Source organism: Borostomias antarcticus (assembly GCF_949987555.1).
Source record: "Borostomias antarcticus genome assembly, chromosome: 1".
Taxonomy (NCBI): domain Eukaryota; kingdom Metazoa; phylum Chordata; class Actinopteri; order Stomiiformes; family Stomiidae; genus Borostomias; species Borostomias antarcticus.
The window spans coordinates 158196-181447 of NC_140234.1; the positions used below are offsets into that span (position 1 = coordinate 158196).

At 46.1% G+C, this 23252-nt stretch overlaps 1 protein-coding gene across 1 annotated transcript in view; it reads left to right on the forward strand.

The window, feature by feature from the left end:
- The first annotated feature begins 11260 nt into the window (after positions 1-11260).
- The window catches only part of LOC311309867 (uncharacterized protein), a 61914-nt gene continuing 49922 nt past the window's right edge, over positions 11261-23252 (forward strand). The window contains exons 1-3 of the mRNA XM_084439206.1: positions 11261-11365; positions 15791-16089; positions 16789-18913. Coding sequence (XP_084295332.1) covers positions 11298-11365; positions 15791-16089; positions 16789-18913 — 2492 coding nt within the window. The 5' untranslated portion in view covers positions 11261-11297. The remainder of the gene's footprint in view (positions 11366-15790; positions 16090-16788; positions 18914-23252) is intronic.

The following is a 23252-nucleotide window of genomic DNA, read 5'->3' on the forward strand; positions in this document are numbered from 1 at the left end:
TTACCCTTTTCATCAATAAAACATCATTTTTACAACCATGTCTCATTGATTGGGAAGGCATTTAGAGCTGCCGGTCTATTAGCCTACTCGGACTCAGAGGATGACATAACTGTTTATTGAGAAACAATTGCAGGCTGGGCTATATAAAGAAATACCACAATGCATGTAGTCTAGATATATTACATTATGGTTAGGCTATAGCCTACACTACTTATGGTAGACTGCTCGCTAAGCAGGCTACATTGTGGCTGTTTTGTTCATCGCAGAAGCCTTTAGCCTAGGCTACACATTAAAAAAAAGTTTTTTTATATAGACCCAGAAGGAATCAGAATATGTGGAAATTTAATTTTAGCCTATTTTAATACAATTCAAATTCAGCTTAGAGGGAATTATTTTCAACGGACATTATTACCTGAGCATAATTAATAATTATCTAAGTTATAGGCCTATGAGAACGCAACGCTTTTTACGATAGGCTAGGCCTATGCGTCTTGTGATTGTACTGTAGCCTAGGCTACAACTTAAGGCTTATTTGGCCCTATTGAATTCATTTAAGCCTACTAGGCTACTCATTATTATCGAATTATCTAGTTGATATATGAATAAAACAATAAGCCGTTTTAATGGCTATGGGCTACTAGTTGTAGCTATACACGAGTTGATGCGCTTCTGCTCTTACGCACGGTTGAGGCGGCAGCTCAAATACACTTCGCACATATCCTCTGCTATAGCCTCTCACAGCTGGCGGCCGGTATAAATAACTAAAAACATACACGATATTTTCTTATTTTGAATGATCTTGAATATATATATATTCAAGATCACTCAAATAACAAAATATTGTGTATATTGTGCGTGAACGCACACTGTCAAACCTGCCGCTATCTATGCACAAGATAGTTAATGTCCGGATATGATTGGCAATGAGTGATCTTTACTCATGGCGACTATGTCAATTTTGTATGGATCCACAAGTCGATCAAGCTTATTTTTTCTTTGTATCGTGCTGAAGCCATATAGCCTACTGCGCTCAGACTTGGCTACATTAGCTGTTGCCCCGTCTTCAAATTTACTTCCGGGGTTTACGAGTAGCCTACCAGTTGAATGCGTTCCAGAAACAAAACGCAAAACCCCCACGTTCACCACATCTTTACTAACAAATATATTTACAATACTGTTATTTTGTGCATTTGACCAAACAGCCACCACGTCTTGACCCGACGTCAGTTACCGAGATAGATAGGCTACTGTAGGCCTAGATATAGGTGTTCGTAATAATTAAATTACATCCAGATGGAGAAAACATGTGTTTGAGAACAAGGTATAGCACCTTTCATACAGATAAATTCAGCTCAAAGTGCTTTACAACAGAGCATTTAAATTAAAGAATGTGAAACTTAATGATGCTTCATTCGTAGACTATAGGAGAAAAACACTGAGCCCAGCCTGCTAAATCTACTCAAAGACGCCACCTGGCGGTGGTGCATCACTAAAACAAGATAACACCCGTCTGAAATCCCACGAGATTTCCAACGGGATTTCCCTGCCAAATACCGCAAGGTGAAATGCTGCAGCATGTGACATTTCTAACTTCCCACATCTGTATCTATCTATCTATCTATCCGTCTCTCTCTCTCTCTCTCTGTATGTCTCTAAATCTCTGTCTCTGTGTGACTCCTTGTGTGTCTCTGTCTCTCAGAGCTGTTCAGCTAACTACACCAAACCTGACTTCTGAATCCTAGCCCCATCTCTAGCAGAACACACACACCCACACACACACACACACACACACACACACACACACACACACGCACACGCACACACACACACACACACACACACACACACACACACCACTAGATGGCCCGTGATAGAGATATTCATAAACCATTTTCATGAGTCCAAAACCCCACCAACACCCACTAACGTGTGTTCAGTCTTCAGTGGTGAAGGGAACACTCATCATTCAGTCTCATGTCTGCTGACTCTGCAGTAGACACGGGTATTTCTCAGCTCCAGCTCTGATCAGCAGTGATGTAAACACCAACCCCGGGTAGACACGCTGATTTACACCCCTTGTCCTGAGCGGTGATGACCTGCGTTGTTGTTGCATGTGTCCTTGTCCAGATGAGCAGCTTTTGCCTCCTGCTACTTTTAGATTGCAAGTGAACGTTTTGTTCATTTAATCACATGTGGGCTGATGTCATCATGTGTAGGCTTGTATGGGGTGAAGTTACTTTCATATGGCCGTCTTTTTCATGGTTCATATTGATTTACATTTCCACTCCAACAAACACAGCAGTTACAGCTGATAATACTCTGGTGATGTCTCTGTGTCTTTGACAGGATCAAACAGCAGAGACCAGCCTCACCTGGACCCAGCTGTGTGTCCATGAAGAGTGACAGGTCTATGGATCTACCTCTCTTATTCAGTGATGGAAAGACCCTCGATGAGAAAAGGTAAATATGAACCACTGATGTTATTTAACAAAGGTGACATGTTATTCTATAAAAGGATTTAAACATTAAGATTTGCATCATATCATGTTTATCATGAAAATCAAGTATGACAGATCTGTGGAGCCATCCTTTTCAGAGAAGGAGTTTAGCAAATAAGTAAGAGATGACGTCTGGAAAAGAAGAGTCTGACAGTGTGTTCAGAATCCCCAGGTGAAGCTGAGGGGTTTTCTAACACACTGAAGGGCTCTTGTTTTAACATAATGACCGGCTGGCCATACGTTACTACTTACCACTGAACCCCAAACTGCTCCCAGTGAGCAGGCTAGCGCCTTGCATGGCAGATACCGCCATTGGTGTGTGAATGAGAGGCCATTGTATAACACTTTGGATAAAAGCGTTATATAAGTGCAGTCCATTTACCATTTACCATGTACACAATATTCTACTGATCCTGTAATATGAGTCCTAAAGGGATAGAGGATGTATAATATAGTGCTGGTCCTGTAATATGAGTCCTAAAGGGATAGAGGATGTATAATATAGTGCTGGTCCTGTAATATGAGTCCTAAAGGGATAGAGGATGTATAATATAGTGCTGGTCCTGTAATATGAGTCCTAAAGGGATAGAGGATGTATAATATAGTGCTGGTCCTGTAATATGAGTCCTAAAGGGATAGAGGATGTATAATATAGTGCTGGTCCTGTAATATGAGTCCTAAAGGGATAGAGGATGTATAATATAGTGCTGGTCCTGTAATATGAGTCCTAAACAGATAGAGGATGTATAATATAGGTCTGGTCCTGTAATATGAGTCCTAAAGGGATAGAGGATGTATAATATAGTGCTGGTCCTGTAATATGAGTCCTAAACAGATAGAGGATGTATAATATAGTGCTGGTCCTGTAACATGAGTCCTAAAGGGATAGAGGATGTATAATATAGTGCTGGTCCTGTAATATGAGTGTGCAGAGAGACTGTGCTGGCTGGGCCGTCAGGGTCCGTCTGCAGGAGAGGGAGCTGAGCGCACGGTGAACAGGGGGACTCTGGGGAGGCTGGAGTCCAGATAACAGGTGTTGGGCTGGTGGAGGAGGACCCAAGAGCAGACATGATAGGCGTAGGGGGACAAGGGACAAGCCCACGTTGGGGCACGTTTATTGGTCAGGCAGGAACGTGGCAGTCAGACAGGCGTGGGGTTCAGGCAGGAACGTGGTAGTCAGACAGGCGTGGGGTCCAGGCAGGAACGTGGTTCTCCAGGCAAGTTTCAGGCAGGAACGTGGTTCTCCAGGCAAGTTTCAGGCAGGAACGTGGTTCTCTAGGCAAGGTTCAGGCAGGAACGTGGTTCTCCAGGCAAGGTTCAGGCAGGAACGTGGTTCTCCAGGCAAGGTTCAGGCAGTGGCAGGGAGGTCAGACTAGGACAAAGGAAAACAAAAAGGGTGAGGTAGGGTTTGGATGAATGCAGGTTAGGTTAAAGCTAGAGACGTGATACCCACTAGGTTGGTCCGACTGCTGAGTAGCCCGGCTTCTTAACCTGGCTGAGATGGGCTGATTGGTGATGTCAGGCAGGTGTGGAGTGGGACCACGCCCGGCTCGTGGCTGAGGCTGATTGGTGATGTCAGGCAGGTGTGGAGTGGGACCACGCCCGGCTCATGGCTGAGGCTGATTGGTGATGTCAGGCAGGTGTGGAGTGGGACCACGCCCGGCTCGTGGCTGAGGCTGATTGGTGATGTCAGGCAGGTGTGGAGTGGGACCACGCCCGGCTCATGGCTGAGGCTGATTGGTGATGTCAGGCAGGTGTGGAGTGGGACCACGCCCGGCTCATGGCTGAGGCTGATTGGTGACGTCAGGCAGGTGTGGAGTGGGACCACGCCCGGCTCGTGGCTGAGGCTGATTGGTGATGTCAGGCAGGTGTGGAGTGGGACCACGCCCGGCTTGTGGCTGAGACTGGTGAGAGCGCAGTTCCCGCTGCGCCCTCTGGGACGTACCAGGAGAATCTGAGTCAGGGTCAGAGGGCGTGGTAGCGGGACGAAGGCGGGGCTGGCGAGGCGGAGGCGTGACAACAGGTCCTTTTGAGTGATATTGTAATGCTTTCTGGTTATAATAGAATATCACTACTGGAGCTGTTTAATCCAAAAAGGCGCAATGCTTCCTGCAGTTGGGTTGGATGGAGGTGCTGATTCTGGGAGGAGCAACATTCTGTCTGGTGATATTGTAGGAATGGAGCAGAAGACCACTGCAGTGAAGATTAGGCCTACACAACTTTCCCATGACAGTGCTTTGCAGAAATTATAATTCTTTGGTGTTGAATTATAAAAGGAAGATAGAAACTTGACTGACTTAATATCTTAACCCACCAGTGAAATGTAATTGACTTCAATCACAAGTCATACAAACATCACAAACATCAAGTCATATAATAACACAATAGCCCCTATATGCACAATGCTACAATACAAGGCCTCTGATCACGTGATTCAGTACACAGGTGTGTTTGATCAAACCAAGATGAGGTCATTGTGAGAAGTAGGCTGTGTTTTCTAGAATACATTCATGACATAAAACTGTATTGGTACTGTAGGTTTACATCTGTATTGACCCAGATACAACATGACATAAAATGAAGACATACTTTATCATAAAACGGGGAGGTTCTCAAGTATTAATAATATCATTAGGAGACATTGGCTGCAACCTGGACCTACACACCTCCAGAGTCCTGAAGCGCGAAGATTGTGTCCGACCCCTCCCAGTACTGGAAATGTAGTGATCGAGCTACAAGACAAAGAGGGACATTATGAAAGTGATTAGTAATAATAAAACAGCACAAATGACATCATTAGCGATAGACCTACAGCATATTGAATGTAGTTTGAGTGAGAGAGAATAAGCAGGAGAAACCCTCTGACTTCTAACCAACGTAACGCTGCTTAAATACAACACAGCAGCACTCACAACACTTCTGGTAGCTTAGGCTCTCACTCCAGAAACCTTGCAGTGCAGTTTAATGCCAGGGAAGGGTCCATTATTATGGTTGAATCCAGTGTGCTGTGCAGGTTACTGTCCGTCCGTCCTCTCTCTCTCTCTCCCTCTCTCTCTCTCCCCCTCTCTCTCTCCCTCTCTCTCTCTCCCTCTTTGTCTCTCTCCCTCTCTCTCTCTCTCTCTCTCTCCCTCTCTCTCTCCCTCTCTCTTTCTCTCGCTATACATCAAATCTGACTACCAAATCCTAGCCCAACTCTAGCAGCACACTCTCTCTCTCTCTCTCTCTCACACACACACACACACACACACACACACACACACACACACACACACACACACACACACACATATACACACACCACTAGAAGGCCCTTGATAGAGATATTCATAAATCCTTTTAAAATTAGTCTGAACCTTTTCATGGTTCATATTGATTTACATTTCCAACAAACACAACAGTTCCAGCTGATAATACTCTGGTGATGTCTCTGTGTCTTTGACAGGATCAAACAGCAGAGACCAGCCTCACCTGTACCCAGCTGTGTGTCCATGAAGAGTGACAGGTCTATGCATCCACCTCTCAACTTCAGTGATGGAAAGACCCTCGATGAGAAAAGGTGAATATGAACCACTGATGTTATTTAATAAAGGTGACATGTTAGAGTTATTCAGTAAAATGTAGTAAACATTAAGATTTACATCATAACATGTGTATCATAAAAATGAAGTGTGACAGATCTATGGAGCAACCAGTCCTTTTCAGAGTAGGAATATAGCAGCTAATAATGTCATAAAATACCAGTAATGTAATACTGTATCTATCTATCTATCTATCTATCTATCTATCTATCTATCTATCTATCTGTCTGTCTGTCTGTCTGTCTGTCTGTCTGTCTGTCTGTCTGTCTGTCTGTCTCTGTGTCTCAAACTATCTCTGTGACTCCTTGTGTTTCTCTCTCTCTCTCTCTCTCTCTCTCTCTCTCCCTCAAAGCTGTTCAGCTCACTATGAACCAAATCTGACTTCTGAATCCTAGGCCTACCTCTAGCAGCACACACACACACACACACACACACACACCACTAGATGGCCCTTGATAGAGATATCCATAAATCCTTTTCACATGAGTCCAAACCCCACCAACACCCACTAACGTGTGTTCAGTCTTCAGTGGTGAAGGGAACACTCATCATTCAGTCTCATGTCTGCTGACTCTGCAGTAGACACGGGTATTTCTCAGCTCCAGCTCTGATCAGCAGTGATGTAAACACCAACCCCGGGTAGACACGCTGATTTACACCCCTTGTCCTGAGCGGTGATGACCTGCGTTGTTGTTGCATGTGTCCTTGTCCAGATGAGCAGCTTTTGCCTCCTGCTACTTTTAGATTGCAAGTGAACGTTTTGTTCATTTAAAGGAGTAGTAAAGGGGAAATGCATGTTTAGCCCTGTTTTAAGGTTACTTATGATCATATACAATGGTTCAGATCAAAACGTTGACAAAACTAGCACTTTTGAGAAAGTCTGATAATTGCTCTACCACTGTTTTGGTCATACAATGGATGTGGGTGGGCACCGTGAAAAATCATTCAAAAAACATGTTAAACTCATTTCAAAGACAAGAAACTCACCGAGGTGTTAGTTGGCGTTCTGACATATAATTTGCCATAAGTTCATCTGGAAAGGCTTTTTTAAATATCTAGCATAGAACTATTTAGTCGCAGCACATACGTGTGTAAACTTCCGCAAACTGGGTAGCCTAGCAACATAAACAATAACAATAGCTACCGTAAGTAGTTCCGCTACCTGAATCCCCTCTGCGGATTGATCTACACATCTACAACGGTCGCTTCAATACAAGTCAATGGATTTCATGAAATGATCAATAAAACCCTACAGGATTCATACTTTGCGGCAAATTTGATGTCAGAACACCAACGGACACCAATTACCCCCTCGGTGAGCTTCTTGTCTTTGAAATCGAGTTTAACATGTTTTTTAAAGATTTTTCAAGGTAAGTAAGTAAGTCAGTAAGTTTTATTTATATAGCGCCTTTCACAGCACGAGGCTCTAAATCTCTGTCTCTGTATGACTCCTTGTCTCTCTGTGTCTCAGAGCTGTTCAGCTGACTATACACCAAACCTGACTTCTGAATCCTAGCCCCATCTCTAGCAGCACACACACACACACCACTAGATGGCCCTAGATGGAGATATCCATAAATCCTTTTCACATGAGTCCAAAACCCCACCAACACCCACTAACGTGTGTTCAGTCTTCAGTGGTGAAGGGAACACTCATCATTCAGTCTCATGTCTGCTGACTCTGCAGTAGACACGGGTATTTCTCAGCTCCAGCTCTGATCAGCAGTGATGTAAACACCAACCCCGGGTAGACACGCTGATTTACACCCATTGTCCTGAGCGGTGATGATCTGCGTTGTTGTTGCACGTGTCCTTGTCCAGATGAGCAGCTTTTGCCTCCTGCTACTTTGTAGATTACAAGTGACCGTTTTGTTCATTTAATCATGTGTGGGCTGATGTCATCATGTGTAGGCTTGTATGGGGTGAAGTTACTTTCATATGGGCGTCTTTTTCATGGTTCATATTGATTTACATTTTCACCCCAACAAACACAGCAGTTCCAGCTGATAATACTCTGGTGATGTCTCTGTGTCTTTGACAGGATCAAACAGCAGAGACCAGCCTCACCTGGACCCAGCTGTGTGTCCATGAAGAGTGACAGGTCTATGTATCCACCTCTCAACTTCAGTGATGGAAAGACCCTCGATGAGAAAAGGTGAATATGAACCACTGATATTATTTAATAAAGGTGACATGTTATTCTATAAAAGGATTTAAACATTAAGATTTGCATCATATCATGTTTATCATAAAAATAAAGTATGACAGATCTGTGGAGCCATCCTTTACAGAGAAGGAGTTTATCAAATAAGTAAGAGATGACGTCTGGAAAAGAAGAGTCTGACAGTGTGTTCAGAATCCCCAGGTGAAGCTGAGGGGTTTTCTAACACACTGAAGGGCTCTTGTTTTAACATAATGACCGGCTGGCCATACGTTACTACTTACCACTGAACCCCAAACTGCTCCCAGTGAGCAGGCTAGCGCCTTGCATGGCAGATACTGCCATTCGTGTGTGAATGAGAGGCCATTGTAAAGCACTTTGGATAAAAGCGTTATATAAGTGCAGTCCATTTACACAATATTCTACTGATCCTGTAACATGAGTCCTAAAGGGATAGAGGATGTATAATATAGGTCTGGTCCTGTAATATGAGTCCTAAAGGGATTGAGGATGTATAATATAGTGCTGGTCCTGTAATATGAGTCCTAAAGGGATAGAGGATGTATAGTATAGTGCTGGTCCTGTAATATGAGTCCTAAAGGGATAGAGGATGTATAATATAGTGCTGGTCCTGTAATATGAGTGAGCAGAGAGATTGTGCTGGCTGGGCCGTCAGGGTCCGTCTGCAGGAGAGGGAGCTGAGCGCACGGTGAACAGGGGGACTCTGGGGAGGTGGAGGTGGAGAGGCTGGAGACATAACAGGTGTTGGGCTGGAGGAGGAGGACCCAAGAGCAGACATGATAGGCGTAGTGGGACAAGGGACAAGCCCACGTTGGGGCACGTTTATTGGTCAGGCAGGGGTCAGGCAGGAACGTGGTAGTCAGACAGGCGTTGGGTTCAGGCAGGAACGTGGTTCTCCAGGCAAGGTTCAGGCAGGAACGTGGTTCTCCAGGCAAGGTTCAGGCAGGAACGTGGTTCTCCAGGCAAGGTTCAGGCAGTAGCAGGGAGGTCAGACTAGGACGAAGGAAAACAAAAAGGGTGAGGTAGGGTTTGGATGAATGCAGGTTAGGTTAAAGCTAGAGACGTGATGCCCACTAGGTTGGTCCGACTGCTGAGTAGCCCGGCCTCTTAACCTGGCTGAGATGGGTTGATTGGTGACGTCAGGCAGGTGTGGAGTGGGACCACGCCCGGGTCATGGCTGAGATGGGTTGATTGGTGACGTCAGCCAGGTGTGGAGTGGGACCACGCCCGGGTCATGGCTGAGATGGGTTGATTGGTGACGTCAGCCAGGTGTGGAGTGGGACCACGCCCGGGTCATGGCTGAGATGGGTTGATTGGTGACGTCAGGCAGGTGTGGAGTGGGACCACGCCCGGCTCGTGGCTGAGGCTGATTGGTGACGTCAGGCAGGTGTGGAGTGGGACCACGCCCGGGTCATGGTTGAGGCTGATGAGAGCGCAGTTCCCGCTGCGCCCTCTGGGACGTACCAGGAGAATCTGAGTCAGAGTCAGAGGGCGTGGTAGCGGGACGAAGGCGGGGCTGGCGAGGCGGGGGCGTGACAACAGGTCGTTTTGAGTGATATTGTAATGCCTTCTGGTTATAATAGAATATCACTACTGGAGCTGTTTAATCCAAAAAGGCGCAATGCTTCCTGCAGTTGGGTTGGATGGAGGTGCTGGTTCTGGGAGGAGCAACATTCTGTCTGGTGATATTGTAGGAATGGAGCAGAAGACCACTGCAGTAAAGATTAGGCCTACACAACTTTCCCATGACAGTGCTTTGCAGACATTATAATTCTTTGGTGTTGTGAATTATAAAAGGAAGATAGAAACTTGACTGACTTAATATCTTAACCCACCAGTGAAATGTAATTGACTTTAATCACAAGTCATAGAAACATCACAAACATCAAGTTGTATAATAACACAATAGCCCCTATATGCACAATGCTACAATACAAGGCCTCTGATCACGTGATTCAGTACACAGGTGTGTTTGATCAAACCAAGATGAGGTCATTGTGAGAAGTAGGCTGTGTTTTCTAGAATACATTCATGACATAAAACTGTATTGGTACTGTAGGTTTACATCTGTATTGACCCAGATACAACATGACATAAAATGAAGACATACTTATAAAACGGGGAGGTTCTCAAGTATTAATAATATCATTAGGAGACATTGGCTGCAACCTGGACCTACACACCTCCAGAGTCCTGAAGCGCGGGCAAGAAAGATTGTGTCCGACCCCTCCCAGTACTGGAAATGTAGTGATCGAGCTACAAGACAAAGAGGGACATTATGAAAGTGATTAGTAAGAATAAAACAGCACCAATGACATCATTAGCGGTAGACCTACAGCATATTGAATGTAGTTTGAGTGAGAGAGAATAAGCAGGAGAAACCCTCTGACTTCTAACCAACGTAACGCTGCTTAAATACAACACAGCAGCACTCACAACACTTCTGGTAGCTTAGGCTCTCACTCCAGAAACCTTGCAGTGCAGTTTAATGCCAGGGAAGGGTCCATTATTATGGTTGAATCCAGTGTGCTGTGCAGGTTACTGTCCGTCCGTCCTCTCTCTCTCTCTCTCCCTCTCTCTCTCTCCCCCTCTCTCTCTCCCCCTCTCTCTCTCCCTCTCTCTCTCTCCCTCTTTGTCTCCCTCCCTCTCTCTCTCTCTCTCTCTCTCCCTCTCTCTCTCCCTCTCTCTTTCTCTCGCTATACATCAAATCTGACTACCAAATCCTAGCCCAACTCTAGCAGCACACTCACTCTCTCTCTCTCTCTCTCTCTCTCTCACACACACACACACACACACACACACACACACACACACACACACACACACACACACACATACACACACCACTAGATGGACCTTGATAGAGATATTCATAAATCCTTTTAAAATTAGTCTGAACCTTTTCATGGTTCATATTGATTTACATTTCCACTCCAACAAACACAGCAGCTACAGCTGATAATACTCTGGTGATGTCTCTGTGTCTTTGACAGGATCAAACAGCAGAGACCAGCCTCACCTGGACCCAGCTGTGTCTCCATGAAGAGTGACAGGTCTATGGATCGTCATATCAACTTCAGTGATGGAAAGACCCCCGATGAGAAAAGGTAAATATGGACAACTGTATTTACTTTATAAAGGTGACATGTTAGTTATTCTGTAAAATGAAGTAAACATTAAGATTTACATCATAACATGCGGCAGTGGCTAGTTGCAAAACTAGAATGGAGAAGTAAGACACCTCCTTCCCTCCACTAGTCTGGGGGTCCACCTTGGGCAAGTGGTAGTACCCCCTAGCCCCCCTACCTGGGGTTACAGGAAAAAACCCTGATGACAGAACACCAAAAAGGAAGAGAGACCCGGCCCGGAGGAAGCCCGGGGCCCTCGTCTGGAGCCAGGCCCAGACGGAGGGCCCGCATGCGAGCGCCTGGTGGCCGGGCTTACCACGGAGCCCGGCAGGGCCCAGCCCGAATAAGCAACGTGAAAGCACCATCTCCTCCTCCATCGTCCCGTGGACCCACCACCCGCGGGAGGAATTGTCGGGGTCGGGTGCGCTGCCAACTAGGTGGCGGTGAAGGCGGGGGGCACCGACGGACCGGACCCGGGCGGCAAAGGCTGGCTCTGGGGACATGGAACGTGACCTCGCTGGGGGGGAAGGAGCCGGAGCTTGTGAGGGAGGTGGAGCGATACCAATTACACCTGGTGGGGCTAACCTCCACGCACAGCACCGGCGCCAGAACCAAACTCCTGGATAGGGGTTGGATCCTGTTCTTCTCCGGAGTTGCTCACGGTATGAGGCGTAAGGCAGGTGTGGCTATACTAGCTAGCCCCCAGCTGAGCGCCTCTGTGCTGGAGTTCACCCCAGTGGACGAGAGGGTCGCCTCCCTGCGCCTTAGGACTGTGGGGGGGGGGGACTCTGACTGTGGTTTGTGCTTATGCACCAAACAGCAGTTCAGAGTACTCAGCCTTCCTGCAGACCCTGAGTGGAGTCCTTTTGGGGGCTCCTGCAGGGGACTCCAGTGTCCTACTGGGGGACTTCAATGCACACGTAGGCAATGATGGAGAAACTTGGAGGGGCGTGATTGGGAGGCATGGCCACCACGATCTGAACCCGAGTGGTGTTTTGTTGTTGGACTTCTGTGCTAGTCACGGTTTGTCCATAACAAACACCATGTTCGAACACAATATGCCCACAAGTACACCTGGCATCAGAACACCTTAGGCCGAAGGTCGATGATCGATTTCATTATCGTATCATCTGATCTGAGGCCATGCGTTTTGGACACTCGGGTAAAGAGAGGGGCAGAGCTGTCCACTGATCACCATCTGGTGGTGAGCTGGTTTCGATGGCGGGGGAAACTTCTGGACAGACCTGGAAAACCCAAGCGTGTAGTGAGGGTGAACTGGGAACGTCTGGAGGAAGAGCCTGTCCGGAGAGATTTCAATTGCCACCTCCGGCGGAGCTTCTCAGGCATCCCTGTGGAGGTTGGGGACATCGAGCATGAGTGGTCGGTGTTCAAAGCCTCCATTGCTGAAGCTGCGGCTGGGAGCTGTGGCCTGAGGACCATAGGTACCTCAAGGGGCGGTAACCCTCGGACACCGTGGTGGACAGCGGTGGTGAGGGAAGCCATCCGACTGAAGAAGGAGGCCTTCCGGGTTATGTTAGCCCGGGAGACCCCAGAAACAGTTGCAGGGTATCGACTGGCCCGGAGGGCTGCGGCTTCGGCCGTGACCAAGGCAAAGCAGCGGGTGTGGGAGGAGTTCGGAGAAACCATGGAGAAGGACTTTCGGTTGGCACCAAAGTGTTTCTGGAAGACCATCAGACACCTCAGGAAGGGAAAGCGGGGGACCATCCAAGCTGTATACAGCAAGGAGGGGACACTGCTGACCTCAACTGAGTAGGTTGTTGAGCATTGGAAGGAGCACTTTGAGGAACTCCTGAACCCGACTAATCCACCCTCTACGATCGAGGCAGAGCCGGAAGATGATCGGGGGTCGTCAATGTCCTTGGAGGAGGTCACTGAGGTAGTCAAACAACTCCACAGTGGCAGAGCCCCAGGGACTGATGAGATCCGTCCAGAAATGCTGAAGGCGCTGGGTGTAGAGGGGCTGTCTTGGTTGACACGCCTCTGTAACATTGCGTGGAAGTCTGGGTCAGTGCCGAAGGAGTGGCAGACTGGGGTGGTGGTCCCAATATTCAAAAAAGGGGACCAGAGGGTGTGTGCGAATTATAGAGGCATCACATTACTCAGCCTCCCAGGGAAAGTTTACTCCAAGGTGCTGGAAAGGAGGGTCCGGCTGATAGTCGAACCTCAGATCGAAGAGGAACAATGCGGATTTCGTCCTGGTCGTGGAACTTCACTCTCGCAAGGATCTTGGAGGGGGCTTGGGAGTTTGCCCAACCTGTCTACATGTGTTTTGTGGACTTGGAGAAGGCTTACGACCGGGTCCCTCGAGAGGTCTTGTGGAGAGTTATGCGGGAGTATGGGGTGAGGGGGTCCCTACTTAGGGCCATCCAATCCCTGTACACCCAGAGCGAGAGCTGTGTCCGGGTCGTCGGCAGTAAGTCGTCTTCCTTTCCGGTGGGTGTTGGCCTCCGCCAGGGCTGCGCTTTGTCACCAATCCTGTTTGTGATTTTCATGGACAGGATATCGAGGCGTAGCGGGGGGGAGGTGGGTTTGCAGTTCGGTGAGCTGGGGATCACGTCACTGCTTTTTGCAGATGATGTGGTCCTGATGGCATCAGCTGCCTGCGACCTCCAGCACTCTCTGGATAGGTTCGCAACTGAGTGTGAAGCGGTTGGGATGAGAATAAGCACTTCTAAATCTGAGGCCATGGTTCTCAGCAGGAAACCGGTGGCCTGTCCGCTCCGAGTAGGAAATGAGTCCTTACCCCAAGTGAAGGAGTTCAAGTATCTGGGGGTCTTGTTCACGAGTGAGGGAAGCATGGAGAGGGAGTTTGGCCGGGGAGCAGCTGGTGCGGTTCTGCAGTCGCTTTACCGCACTGTTGTGACGAAAAGAGAGCTGAGCCAGAAGGCAAAGCTCTCGATCTACCGGTCTATCTTCGTCCCCACCCTCACCTATGGTCATGAAGGATGGGTCATGACCGAAAGAACGAGATCACGGATACAAGCGGCCGAAATGAGTTTTCTCCGGAGGGTGGCTGGGGTCTCCCTGAGAGATCGGGTGAGAAGTTCAGTCATCCGGGAGAGACTCGGAGTAGAGCCGCTGCTCCTTTGCGTCGAAAGGAGCCAGTTGAGGTGGTTCGGGCATCTAGTGAGGATGCCTCCTGGGCGCCTCCCTAGGGAGGTGTTCCAGGCGTGTCCGGCTGGGAGGAGGCCGCGGGGTAGACCCAGGACTAGGTGGCGGGACTACATCTCCGCACTGGCCTGTGAGCGGCTAAAGATTCCCCAGGCAGAGCTTGTTGATGCTGCTAGGGAAAGGGATGTCTTGGGCCCCCTGCTGGAGCTGCTGCCTCCGCGACCCGACCCTGGATAAGCGGATGAAGATGATGATGATGATGATGATCATAACATGTTCATCATAAAAATGAAGTGTGACAGATCTATGGAGCAACCAGTCCTTTTCATAGTAGAAATATTTCAGCTAATAATGTCATAAACTACCAATGATGTAATACTGTAGCTACCAATACTGTAATAATTGTAGCTTTTTTATCATACTAAAAACTATCAACTGTTACTTCAGTAACACTCTTACCGGTTAATCTAATCTACAGTATCTATCTTATCTATACTGTATCTATCTATCTAATCTAATCTACTGTATCTATCTCATCTATACTGTATCTATCTATCTAATCTAATCTACTGTATCTATCTATCCTTCTCCCTCTCTTTCTTCTCTTTCTGTGTCTCTATATGTCTCAAACTATCTCTGTGACTCCTTGTGTTTCTCTCTCTCTCATGTCTCTCTCATGTCTCTCTCATGTCTCTCTCTCTCCCTCTCTCTCTCTCTCTCTCTCTCTCTCATGTCTCTCTCTCTCTCTCATGTCTCTCTCTTTCTCTCATGTCTCTCTCTCTCCCTCTCTCTGTCTATCTCTCTATCTCTCTCTCATGTCTCTCTCTCTCATGTCTCTCTCTCTCTCATGTCTCTCTATCTCATGTCTCTCTCTCTCTCTCATGTGTCTCTCTCTCTCTCTCATGTCTCTCTCTCATGTCTCTCTCTCTCATGTCTCTCTCTCTCTCTCTCTCTCATGTCTCTCTCTCTCTCGTGTCTCTCTCTCTCTCTCTCTCTCTCTCATGTCTCTCTCTCGTCTCTCTCTCAAAGCTGTTTAGCTGACTATACCAAATCTGTCTTGTAAATCATAGCCCTAACTCTAGCAGCACTCACACACTCTCTCTCTCTCTCTCTCTTTCTCTCTCTTTCCGCCCCCCACACACCACTAGTTGGTCCTTGATAGAGTCTTAAATCTTTTTTACATTATCCCAAAAACCCGCCAACACCCTCTTACCCTGGTGTTCCTACTGTATGAAACATCTCTTAACACACATGGTTCCTCTGTCCCTGCAGTGAGGGGAGCAGGGCAGCCCTGACTGAGGATCAGTCCAGGTGTGCTGTGTGTGAGCAGATGCTGAGGGACCCAGTCCTCACCTCCTGTGGACACAGGTTCTGCAGAGCCTGCATCACTTCCTACTGGCAGCAGCCTGGTCCATCAGCAGACCACGCCTGCCCCCAGTGTAGAGAGAGACCCAGAACACCACCTGGTCCATCAGCAGACCACGCCTGCCCCCAGTGTAGAGAGAGACCCAGAACACCACCTGTACTGCAGCCACCCAGAGAGCAGTACGTTCAGAGAAGTGATGAAACAAGTAAGAGATTCACTTGGTAATCTGCTCTCTAACATGATTTAGATCCTCTCACCATCTGTAGAGCTTTGCCATGCATTCATCAAAAAGGTCCAAGGCACTCTTCTTGATTAAAAAGCTTTAATTATAGGCTAGTTCATCTTAGAACAGAATAAAATAAAACAGCCAACATGTTTTGGCCATGGGGCCTTCATCAGGGCGAGTTACAAACTAGAGCAAAAGTCAGTAGAAGGCCTTAATAGGCTAAGCAGGCTGCACCCATGGGTGCGGCCAGTGATCACAATTCTAGACAGCTGTGTAGCTGGGAACTGGATAAATCATGCTGCCCACAGGAGGACATCCTTGTCACATATACATTACTGACATTTGTTCAACACACAAGAGACTCAATACCTAGACTAGAGAAAAGGACAACAGGAAAATACACAAAATCAACATCACTTGTCCTGGGTTACAGTCACATAATGAGACACCAAGAAAATAAGAAAATACATATATAATAATCATAATCAATAACCCTTGTAAGCAGAAGAGAGGACTACCAAATTCCTGAAGGTAGAAGATCTATAGGAAATAAATCATGTCTATAGCATCATTCAGCCCTGGGGAACGCAAAGCCTGTAGTCATATTTGTAGTCATATTTGCTATGAATGTTTGTATTCCTGTCAATCTAATTTCTTGTACTTCCTGTCTCTCCTTAGTTGTTAGAGGTCTCCAAAGAGTCGTAGAGGATCATAAAGCCACTTTGAAGAGGAGGTTTGAACATGTGATTGAAGGAATCATAAAAACAGGGAATGCAACCCTCCTCAACAGCATCTACACTGAGCTCTACATCACAGAGGGACAGAGTCAAGGGGTTAATAATGAACATGAGGTTTGGCAACTTGAGAGAGCATCCAGGAAACAAACCACATATGACACACTCATCAACTACAATGACATCTTCAAACCCCTGCCTGGTCAAGAGAGACACATCACACCCCTGTCTGGTCAAGAGAGACCCATCACACCCCTGCCTGGTCAAGAGAGACCCATCACACCCCTGCCTGGTCAAGAGAGACTCATCACACCCCCGTCTGGTCAAGAGAGACCCATCACACCCCTGTCTGGTCAAGAGAGACCCATCAAACCCCTGCCTGGTCAAGAGAAACCCATCAAACCCCTGCCTGGTCAAGAGAGAACCATCAAACCCTTGACTGGTCAAGAGAGACCCATCAGAACTGTGCTGACTGTGGGCGTTCCTGGTATTGGAAAAACCGTCTGTGTGCAGAAGTCAATCTTAGACTGGGCTGAAGGAAAGGCAAATCAAGATGTGGAAGTCATGTTTGTGCTTCCTTTCCGGGAGCTGAATTTGATTAGACATGTCCGGTACAGTTTACTCCAACTGCTGAATGTTTTCCACCCAGAACTACACATGGAAGATGCAGAGCAACTTGCTGTCTCTAAAGCCACGTTCATCTTTGATGGTCTGGATGAGAGCCGACTGCCCCTAGACTTCAGAAAGAACCAGACCTGCTGTCATGTCACAGAGTCAACCTCAGTGGATGTGCTGCTGACCAACCTCATCCAGGGGAATCTGCTCCCCTCTGCTCTCCTCTGGGTAACCTCCCGACCTGCAGCAGCCAATCAGATCCCTTCTGAGTGTGTTGACCGGGTGACAGAGGTACGAGGGTTCAATGACGCACAGAAGGAAGAGTACTTCATGAAGAGAATCAGTGATGAGAACCTGGCCAGAAGAATCATCTCACACATCAAGACATCAAGGAGCCTCTACATCATGTGTCACATACCAGTCTTCTCTTGGATTTCTTCCACAGTCCTTGAGCACATGCTGAGTACAGAGAAGCAAGGAGAGATGCCCAAGACCTTGACTGAGATGTACACACACTTCCTGCTCATTCAGACGAAGCTGAAGAACCAGAAGTATCAAGGGGAAATCAAGACCGACCAGGAGGAGCTCTTGAGGGCCGACAGGGAAGTTCTCCTGAAGCTGGCAAAGCTGGCGTTTGACCATCTGGAGAAGGGCAACCTCATGTTCTATGAAGAAGACCTGAAAGAGTGTGGCCTCGATGTCCAAGAGGCAGCAGTGTTCTCAGGAGTTTGCACAGCAATCTTCAAAGAAGAGTCAGTGCTTTTTCAGAGGGCAGTCTACTGCTTTGTGCATCTGAGCATTCAGGAGTTTTTCTCAGCTGTCTACATTTACCATTGTTACGCAACCAAGAACATGGAGGCACTGGAGCCCTTCCTTAAAAGGAAGACCAAATCTGTGTCCAAGGAGCTGGCTCCGATTGAGCTACTGAAGAAGCGCTTCCTTGCTGCGTTGCCATGGAGGAGGAGGAGGGAGGAGCCTCCGGATGAGCTGTCTCTGAATGAGCTGCTGGAGGGGGCGGTACGCAAAGCTTTGCAGAGTGAGAATGGACACCTGGACCTTTTTGTCCGCTTCCTCCACGGCCTCTCTCTGGAGTCCAATCAGAGACTCTTACGAGGCCTGCTGCCTCAGATTAAGAGGAGTCCAGAGAGCATCCAGGAAACAAGCAGATTCCTCAAGAACAGGGGGGATGAGGAGAAGAACATCTCCCCAGAGAGGTGCATCAATCTCTTCCAATGCTTGATGGAGATGAATGACCATTCAGTTCAGCAGGACATCCAAGCTTACATGCAGAAGAAGACATCAACCGAACTGACTCCAATACAGTGCTCAGCGCTGGCCTACATGCTGCAGATGTCAGAGGAGGTTCTGGATGTGCTTGACCTGAACAAATACAACACATCACAGGAGGGGCGGAGGAGACTGATCCCAGCTGTGCAGGTCTGCAGAAAGGCTATGTAAGTATTCATCTTTCTATACAATTTGATCAATCTATTTAACCTTGTCTGTCCCTTTGACCCAGAGGTATCTTCTGGAAGGGAGCCCTCCAAACAAAACATGATATAAAACTATAAACACAAAAATATAATTATAGATACAAAACACAATAATACAAAAAATCTGATACAAATGAATATAAAATACAATATACAGAATGCACAGTGCTGAGTAAGGTGCTAAACACTTAATGAAAGCAATGATCAGAAAAGATCTGTCCTTTGAATTGGTCCCTGATCTGTCCTTTGATTTGTCCTAATGGACAAAGCTGCCTAATGGACAATTCAAAGCTTCCCTCCTTGTCTCTGTATGTGCACTCTAACCAGAAATGTGTTACTATTCCCTGGTACTTAAACCCCTTACCCCTTACTAAAACAGTTCCCTGTGTTACTAAAACCCCTTACCCCTCACTAAAACAGTTCCCTGTGTTACTAAAACCCCTTACCCCTTACTAAAACAGTTCCCTGAGTTACTAAAACCCCTTACCCCTTACTAAAACAGTTCCCTGTGTTACTAAAACCCCTTACCCCTTACTAAAACAGTTCCCTGTGTACAGTTCCCTGTGTAACTAAACATCTTACCCCTTACTAAAAAAGTTCCCTGAGTTACTAAAACCCCTTACCCCTTACTAAAACAGTTCCCTGTGTTACTAAAACCCCTTACCCCTTACTAAAACAGTTCCCTGAGTTACTAAAACCCCTTACCCCTTACTAAAACAGTTCCCTGTGTTACTAAACCCCCTTAACCCTTACTAAAACAGTTCCCTGTGTTACTAAAACCCCTTACCCCTTACTAAAACAGTTCCCTGAGTTACTAAAACCCCTTACCCCTTACTAAAACAGTTCCCTGTGTTACTAAAACCCCTTACCCCTTACTAAAACAGTTCCCTGTGTTACTAAACCCCCTTAACCCTTACTAAAACAGTTCCCTGAGTTACTAAAACCCCTTACCCCTTACTAAAACAGTTCCCTGTGTTACTAAAACCCCTTACCCCTCACTAAAACAGTTCCCTGTGTTTCTAAAACCCCTAACCCCTTACTAAAACAGTTCCCTGTGTTACTAAACCCCCTTACCCCTTACTAAAACAGTTCCCTGTGTTACTAAAACCCCTTACCCCTTACTAAAACAGTTCCCTGTGTTTCTAAAACCCCTTACCCCTTACTAAAACAGTTCCCTGTGTTACTAAAACCCCTTACCCCTTACTAAAACAGTTCCCTGTGTTACTAAAACCCCTTACCCCTTACTAAAACAGTTCCCTGTGTTACTAAAACCTCTTACCCCTTACTAAAACAGTTCCCTGTGTTACTAAAACCTCTTACCCCTTACTAAAACAGTTCCCTGTGTTACTAAAACCTCTTACCCCTTACTAAAACAGTTCCCTGTGTTACTAAAACCCCTTACTAAAACAGTTCCCTGTGTTACTAAAACCCCTTACCCCTTACTAAAACAGTTCCCTGTGTTACTTAAACCCCTTACCCCTTACTAAAACAGTTCCCTGTGTTACTAAACCCCTTACCCCTTACTAAAACAATTCCCTGTGTTACTAAACCCCCTTACCCCTTACTAAAACAGTTCCCTGTGTTACTAAAACCCCTTACCCCTTACTAAAACAAGTCCCTGTGTTACTTAAACCCCTTACCCCTTACTAAAACAGTTCTCTGTGCTACTAAACCCCTTACCCCTTACTAAAACAGTTCCCTGTGTTACTTAAACCCCTTACCCCTTACTAAAACAGTTCCCTGTGTTACTAAACCCCCTTACCCCTTACTACAACAAGTCCCTGTGTTACTAAAACCCCTTACCCCTTACTAAAACAAGTCCCTGTGTTACTAAAACCCCTTACCCCTTACTAAAACAGTTCCCTGTGTTACTAAAACCCCTTACCCCTTACTAAAACAGTTCCCTGTGTTTCTAAACCTCTTGCCCCTTACTAAAACAAGTCCATGTGTTACTAAAACCCCTTACCCCTTACTAAAACAAGTCCCTGTGTTACTAAAACACCTTACCCCTTACTAAAACAGTTCCCTGTGTTACTAAACCCCCTTACCCCTTACTAAAACAGTTCCTGTGTTACTAAAACCCCGTACTAAAACAGTTCCCTGTGTTACTAAAACCCCTTACCCCTTACTAAAACAGTTCCCTGAGTTACTAAAACCCCTTACCCCGTACTAAAACAGTTCCCTGTGTTACTAAAACCCCTTACCCCTTACTAAAACAATTCCCTGTGTTACTAAAACCCCTTACCCCTTACTAAAACAGTTCCCTGTGTTACTAAAACCCCTTACCCCTCACTAAAACAGGTCCCTGTGTTACTAAACCCCATTCAAATGATCTCATCTTCACTACTTTGTCCCTCATCCATCTACAATATTTACCACCATTCTGAATTTATGACTGGATGAACCACAGTTAAGTTACAAACACAATTTACTATACATATGAAGAGTACTTGCCTATGCTCTACAGCATGATATTTTAGGCAGAGTACTTTTCTCGCCGTCAGCTAGAAATATGTATGTCTGCTTCATGCAGCTCCTTAAAGCCTCTGGAAACTTGGCTTGAAATAGTAAAAATGCATATATGATAGCAAATGTGTCTCTTTAAGCATCCAAAAACGGCTCATTTTGCTCTCTAGACCATTTCTCAGGAATGTGTGGGCGTGTCAGACAGGGTTTCCGTTAACCCTAACCCTAACCCTCCGAAAATCGGTACCGGTCAATGTGTCCGGGAAGATTAGACTTTTCCGGACAAACTGGAGAAATTCCGGTCATTATATTATAATATAATATTAGGCCTATTATAGGTGTTTGTCGCGGTGATTGGCCGTTGTGTAGCTTATATATGGCATTTATTGTCTTATTTCGCATCCGTATGATTAAATGTGTGATAGGCTGTCATGATTCCATGCGCTAGGCCTACAGTATAGCCTATGTAATTGCACAGCCACAAAAATAGTCACCTTTGAATTGCGACTGTAGCCTAGAACATGAATGTTTATTTCAATTGCATGAATCGGATTTGAGGATGCAGGCTAATTGGTTTGGGATTCGCGACAGTAGGCTAATATGTGTTTACTAATTTCTCTTTCCAGTTTTAGCTTACCCTTTTTATCAATAAAACAGCATCATTATAACCACGGACATCGCAGTAGGCTATGATGATGAGGAGGACATAACTGTTGAGAAACAACTGATAGGCGGGCTGGGCTAAATACAGAAATGACACAATGCATGTCTAGATATATAACATTTTATTTAAAAGTGCAAGAGGTTAGGCAACTAGGCTTGCGGCTGCGCTGATTGGAATTCATAGGCTAGGCCTATAGTCTAATTTCGGCCTTTTATCAGATAGGCTAAAATAGAACAAAACTCTGAAAATAAATATACTGTAGCCTACTTAAATAAAGTGTAAGAACTTACAACGTGCATAGGCTAATTTCCATTCGATATTAATAGGCATTTCCATTTTCGCCTCAAGCTCCGTACCTCGATCAGGCTCTCTCTCGCTTGGTGGCCCGCTAGCCTATAGGCAGGTTTATCTATGGTGGCCCGCTAGCCTATAGGCAGGTTTATCTTACGGCTGTTTTTTCATCGCATAGGCCTACTAGCCAATAGCCTACACATTAACGGAACAAAATTAATTGGCCTATTCGGGTTTTTTTTATTCAAAAGGAATCATAATATATGGAAATTTAATTTTAGCCTATTGTAGGCCTAATACAATTATGGGGAATTATTTCTCCGGACATTATGACCGGAGAGATTTTAATATATCGGACTTCAACGGATTTTTCCTGACAAAAAACGGTAATTACCGGCTAACGGAAACCCAGGTGTCAGATCAGGATTTGATTGACATTTTGATCCGCCAATGACAAACAATCTCATCAAAACTAGCAACGCACTATGCACAGCAACTAAAAGTCCAGCCATATATGTTTGAGCCGTCAGATACTCAAGGATACAGAAATACAGTAGAAGCCCTGCCATCTCCAAATAATTCATTTTAATCGATCACTGAATGGTGAGTTCCAAAATGCTTTTCTATCCATTAGTAGAATTAGTTAGCCACAGCTAGTCCTAACCATACTAGCTAGCGCTAACATTATTAGGCTGCTAAGCAGCTACAAAGCATTGAGTTGGCAAGCTAACAATGTTAGATTTCTTTAGAAAAAGGTGAGGTTAACAATAAACATGGAACATTTACTTAAACTTTATCATTAGCAAGTAACTTACATGATCGATCTCTAGGCTCTGGGCATCGGAGAGAGGCTGAAGTGGAGGGAGAGAGGGTACTGCT